The 5190-nt window shown below is 47.3% G+C and overlaps 1 protein-coding gene across 1 annotated transcript in view; it reads right to left on the bottom strand.

Annotated features, from left to right (window-relative positions):
- Positions 1-1556: 1556 nt before the first annotated feature.
- Positions 1557-5190, bottom strand: part of LOC119592352 (SH3 domain-containing protein C23A1.17-like) — a 37674-nt gene continuing 34040 nt past the window's right edge. Inside the window, exon 4 of the mRNA XM_037941179.1 lies at positions 1557-4971. Within this exon, the coding sequence (XP_037797107.1) occupies positions 1751-4971 (3221 nt within the window). The 3' untranslated portion in view covers positions 1557-1750. The remainder of the gene's footprint in view (positions 4972-5190) is intronic.

Below are 5190 nucleotides of genomic sequence, written 5' to 3'. Positions count from 1 at the left end.
CTTTGGTCTTTTTGCCAGACTAAATCAAGTTTCCTAAACCTAGTCTTTGGTTTTGCATTTGATTATTCATTACTCATTGACAGCGGGAAACTGCAATTTAAGGAGTTAGATTCTGACAGAAAATACATGAAACAGTTGTGCTAACGATTAATTATTTTACTACGCAGTTTCAGCAAACTACAAAAACTACCTTTTGGAACTAAAAAGAAATAAACCATCTATCCCACCTTAACTTCCAATTTCTACAATTTATCTACTTTTGTTATACTCTTATTTGAAGTCATCTTTGAACAATTCGCTAATTTGTGAGCAAAGTATGAGTCTTTTTTACACATTGTAAAATCCACATCGGCAGTGATGCTTCAGCACATCTGTCTCTTCAGTGTTTTCAGGAAGTTCAATGGCGTCGCAGTGCTATTTTCCTATCAGTGGAAAATAGAGCGACTCGGATAAATAAAGATAAAGGAAAACGGTGCAGGATCTCTTTTTCTCAAGGGGGGATTGGAAAAGGGTTTTTCGAAATGGGACGAATTGACAACTTTCGTAAATAAATCCTGCACCCAAGGTTTGATCACTGTGCAACACAGATGAACTGATTGTTACTGTCTCAACAAGTGATTGACCTGATAGGTTGATGGCTGACCTTGCAACCCTGGAAGACATTTGTTAATGCTGCCGTTTTGAATGGTGATGAAATCATTAAAGCTAATAACCAGTAACATGCTAAAGAGTGAAACAGACCTTTATCAAGACATTTTCTCTTCCGAGAAAATGTCAGATTTATGAAAAGTATATTACAATATGTGTAAAATCAGGAGAAATCAAGATGCTGTTATTTAAGCTGCAATTGTTTGATAATCTGTCTATACCTAAAAAAAATATTTCATATATTTGACCTGACCTAACTAAATATGTAAGCAAAAACAGTTAATTCAAACTATCAAAAACGTTTTTTTCTCTCTACAAGGTACAAAAACCTCATATACGTATCTAAATAGTATATATCATTATGTCTGACTGCTGAAATATAGAATTATGAAATACTTGGTACCCATTATTATACATTTGACAGGGCTATATTTATATGTATATATATCACTTAAGTCTACAAAAAAAAAATAATAAAATAACAAAATTATGTATATATCACTGCACCTGGGACCACGGATAAAAAAATGTCTCAACATTCATTTGCCTCATGAGCAAGACTTCACAATCCATTATACAAAATTTCTTCCATCCACAACAATTTTAAAGAACACCTACATCTTATCACATGCACCCTACAGGAAACATTATATAAAGTACATTAAGTTATTAGGGTAAGAAAAAAATGAACTAGGATTGTCCTTTCCCATCACGTTTGTAATAAAATAGCTTCAAGTACCGTAAAATCTGTATGCTGTCAACAATTTTGGCATTTTGGTCACAAACCATTTGGCAACATTATAGCATGTCATAGATCACCTGGGAAGACAATGTCAGAACATGTGCCAACACGAAGGAGTACATGGTTATTCTACACTTTTAAACTACAAAAGAATATTTTATAGAAGTTCAATTAATGAGCATTTTTATTTGATCAAAGTCTCTCAACAGTGCCTTAGGTCCTTCTGGTTCATAGCCTTGTGTTCCGGGCTGGACCAGCCAGTACCGGGATGAAATTCAGCCTGGTGCCAAGACTCGAACTTAGCTAGGCAACAATTTGACTGCACAGGGCAAATCAGAAACCAGAACGGTCAGGAATCTCTCAGGTCATGTTCATCGGTGGTGGGGGATGCCTGTGAAGGATGTTTGTTTCATGGGTTGGAGAGGTGTGAGAAGGAGGATACTGTGGGTCTATTGGACCTCGTGGAGATGATGATGCTCCCTCTGGGACACCCCGTTCATCTCTCAGGCCTTCTAATTTCCCGACATTCCCATTAATGAGAGGCGGCCCAATAGGAGGACCTATTGGAGGACCAATGACAGCTCCGCTTGGCCTGACAGATATACCACTTTCGGGCACAATAGGTGTGGTGTAACTCAGGTGACTAGACACTGGGTGAGGTGGGTAGCTTTGGTGAATGTGGGGTGGTGGTGGATGATGTGACCATACGGTTGAACAAGCTTGTTCAGTCACAGTCCCACCCACCATTCTTGGTGGTGGAGGGTGTCTTGGGCCACACTGGTGCACCTGGACTGGTCCTGGGGCTATGGGAGATACCTGAGGAAGAGGGTGTGCCTGTGGATGTGGTGTGCGTGAGTAAGGCACCCCTTCTCGTGGAGAGGCTACTGGAGGACGTGAATGTGGGTGTTGTGATCCATAACTGGGAGGGTTGGGGTATCTTCCCAGATCTGGTTGAAGCATCTGTTGATGATACTGTGGAGGAGGTATTGTACCCGGGTAAGATCCACGCTGAGCCAGAGGTGGATGTCCACCATCATATGGAGCACGCTGGAGTGGAGGCTCTTCATAGGGGTGATAATGAGCGGGGACACGCGGAGGAGGATAGTGAGAGAGTGTGGAATGAGGACGTGCAACAGGTGGAGGAAGTACTCCCCTCGTCACAAGAGCATCAGCTGGCACATGACCATGCACGGATGCAGGTCTTCTGCAAGTTTGATAATGATGGTCGTGCACATTTGGTGCTGGCATTTGCGGAGGCATGCCCAGACTCTGCACAGAGCCATGATGTGGCATTGACACATGGGTGTGAGCACGAGGTGGAGCTGGAGTGGCCCCCGGTCGAATCAAATCTGGGGGAGGAGACTCTCTTGGAGCGATCAGCCGAGGTGGTGGTGGAGCTCTTAGGTCACCTGTGCTAGAGTAGACATGGACCACACGTGGAGTCTTTGTGTGCGTGAGTGAAGTGGGGGTGGCTACAGCTGTTGATACTGACGGTTGAGCTGCTTGTGGAGAAAGGTCAGATGTAGGCACATACAGTATATCTTCTTGCAGTGCTGGAAGAACTGCTCTGTTTGGAGCTGCTCTCCGCCTCTGAGGAACAGAACCGTCCTCCTCTCCACTTTCTCTGTATGGCCAAGTCATGTGGGATCCTGCCATACCTGGCTGAGCCATCGCTGGTGGGGCCAGTTGTGTAGCCATCTGTTTCAGTAAATCTGTGGTAGAACCAAACCTTGGTTTGATCCCTCTTACTGACGGCCGCCGATTAAAGCCATGATCCTCCACTTCCCCAGCGTCATACCTCCTGCGAAGACGCTCAATCCTTCCTGCATCCTGCCGGACAAATTCTGCCAATTCATCTATGTCAATGCCACTTGCAGGTAATCCAAGAAGTTGTGCCCCTGTCATTGGCAACCCATTGACAGGACAGAGCTCCCCGTTTGTCTCATTGCTGCTGTATCCACTCTCTGTGGTGCTCGTCCCATCAACATCACTCCTGCCAGACAGCCGGGGGGACGACTGTGAGGAGGAAGGTACCGAAGAGGAGCGGTCATCATGCAAGGCTTCGTCAATGTCATCAAATGTATATGAATCAGAATTTGATGCAAGGGATGACCTGTCTCGTGAATGAGTGGCTACTCCATTAACAAGTTGCACTTGTGGATGGTTTGCCATCTGTGAAAGGAATTGCTTTCTGGCATCTGCTACCGACGAGGTGGATGTAGATTCCTGTTGCTCTCCTTCCTCTTGTTCCTCTCCACCTTCTTCTGCAGCTGGCAACGTTCCTTCGCGGGTATATCTCACGCCGCCACTGTATATTAGCTTGTCATTTTCTTCATCAGTGATGAGATCAGCAAGCGACACCGCTGGGATAGCCTTGAACACAGTGGGCGTCGTGGAGCCTGAAGGAGCGTCGCTCATTTCTTCCGGTTCCTTTTCGATGGAAGTGTCTTTTTTATCAGGGAACAAATCGGCCTGCAGCTTCCATTCGCGGACGTCTCCTGGAACCAAGATGTCATTGGCTCGAAGTGACGTCGTCTTGTTAAACATTTCGGCGAGCTTCCGGTATTGAGCAATGGTTTCCTGTACCTTCGGGTCCACCTCCTTCGGCTTCTCTTGCTCGGTCTTCGCATCCTCGCCGTCCTCGCCCTCCCTGTCCTCATTATTCCCATTGGTTGCATCTTCCGAAGCAGTCAGCCATTTCAGCTTCTCCAGCAGCGACGTTTCGCCCTTCTCATTCCTCTCATTCTTATTGGTGTCCTTCTTCCGCGCCTCGGAGAATCGGATGAGAGATCTCCGAAGGGCGTTGCGCTCGATGGCTCTCCTCACCTCGCTGTTGCTCCTCATCACGCCGCCGGCAACGTGGGCGACATCCGAGTTCTCAAGTCTTCTTATTCTTGTCTCTGTCATGGTGGAATCTGACGACTGCGAATCCGACGAGCTCTTAGATTCGTCGCTGCAGACGCTGGTGTTGTCGCGGCCCTCCGCCACGGCGATGCGACGCCGCATTTCCTCGTAGCGTTTCATCGACTCGCTGATCTGTTCATCATCCATCTGCGGCGGAGGCTGCTTTTCTTGTTCCTCGGGCAACGGCTCAGTGCCTGGGACGACGGCTCCGCCTCCCATTTCTTGGTTCAGGGGACTCAGCTCCACGTGCCAGTCCTCCTGCGACTCCCCCAGCAGCATCCCGAGCTCCCTCAACTTCGGCATGAACTTGGCTAGCGCTGCCGAGTTCGCAGCATCCAATGGTATCTTGTCGAGCGGCAGGTTCTCTAGCAGGCTGTACTCATCCCGCCCGGAGAACCTCACGGAACGTCTCGGCTCCTCGACTTCTTCGACTTCGACCTTGGCTCTGCTTCTCTTGCCGTCTCCGTTCTTCCAGAGTTTCCCTCCCTTGAGAATGCCGGTCTTGGCCACTTTCGGGTCGGAAGAATCGGTGTCCTTTCCCTGCATCAACTGGTCATGGTGCCGCACATTCTCCACTGTCAACTGCGTGTGCGGCGTCTGGTGGGTGACCAGGTCTGGCAGGTGCGGTCTCGGAGCCTCGGGGTCCACGATACCATCACCGCTCCCGGACTCCGTGTCTGTGGGAGGAGGGAAAAGTCAGCGTTCGCTTGGCCTTCGTCGGCGCCATTTACTCACATTCATAGATTTACATAAAGGATGAAACAGGACCATTTGGTGGTGATGAGTGAAACTGGCATATTTAATAGGTTTAAACTGACCAAAAGCAAATGGCAAAGGTGAAATCACCGGATTTTCCTGTGAAATTATGCAATATAATCATTTAATGGATGAGACCA

Source organism: Penaeus monodon, chromosome 30 (assembly GCF_015228065.2).
Source record: "Penaeus monodon isolate SGIC_2016 chromosome 30, NSTDA_Pmon_1, whole genome shotgun sequence".
Lineage (NCBI taxonomy): Eukaryota > Metazoa > Arthropoda > Malacostraca > Decapoda > Penaeidae > Penaeus > Penaeus monodon.
The sequence above is the reverse complement of the archived record's forward strand: the minus strand, read 5'-3'. Positions and strand labels throughout refer to the sequence as shown.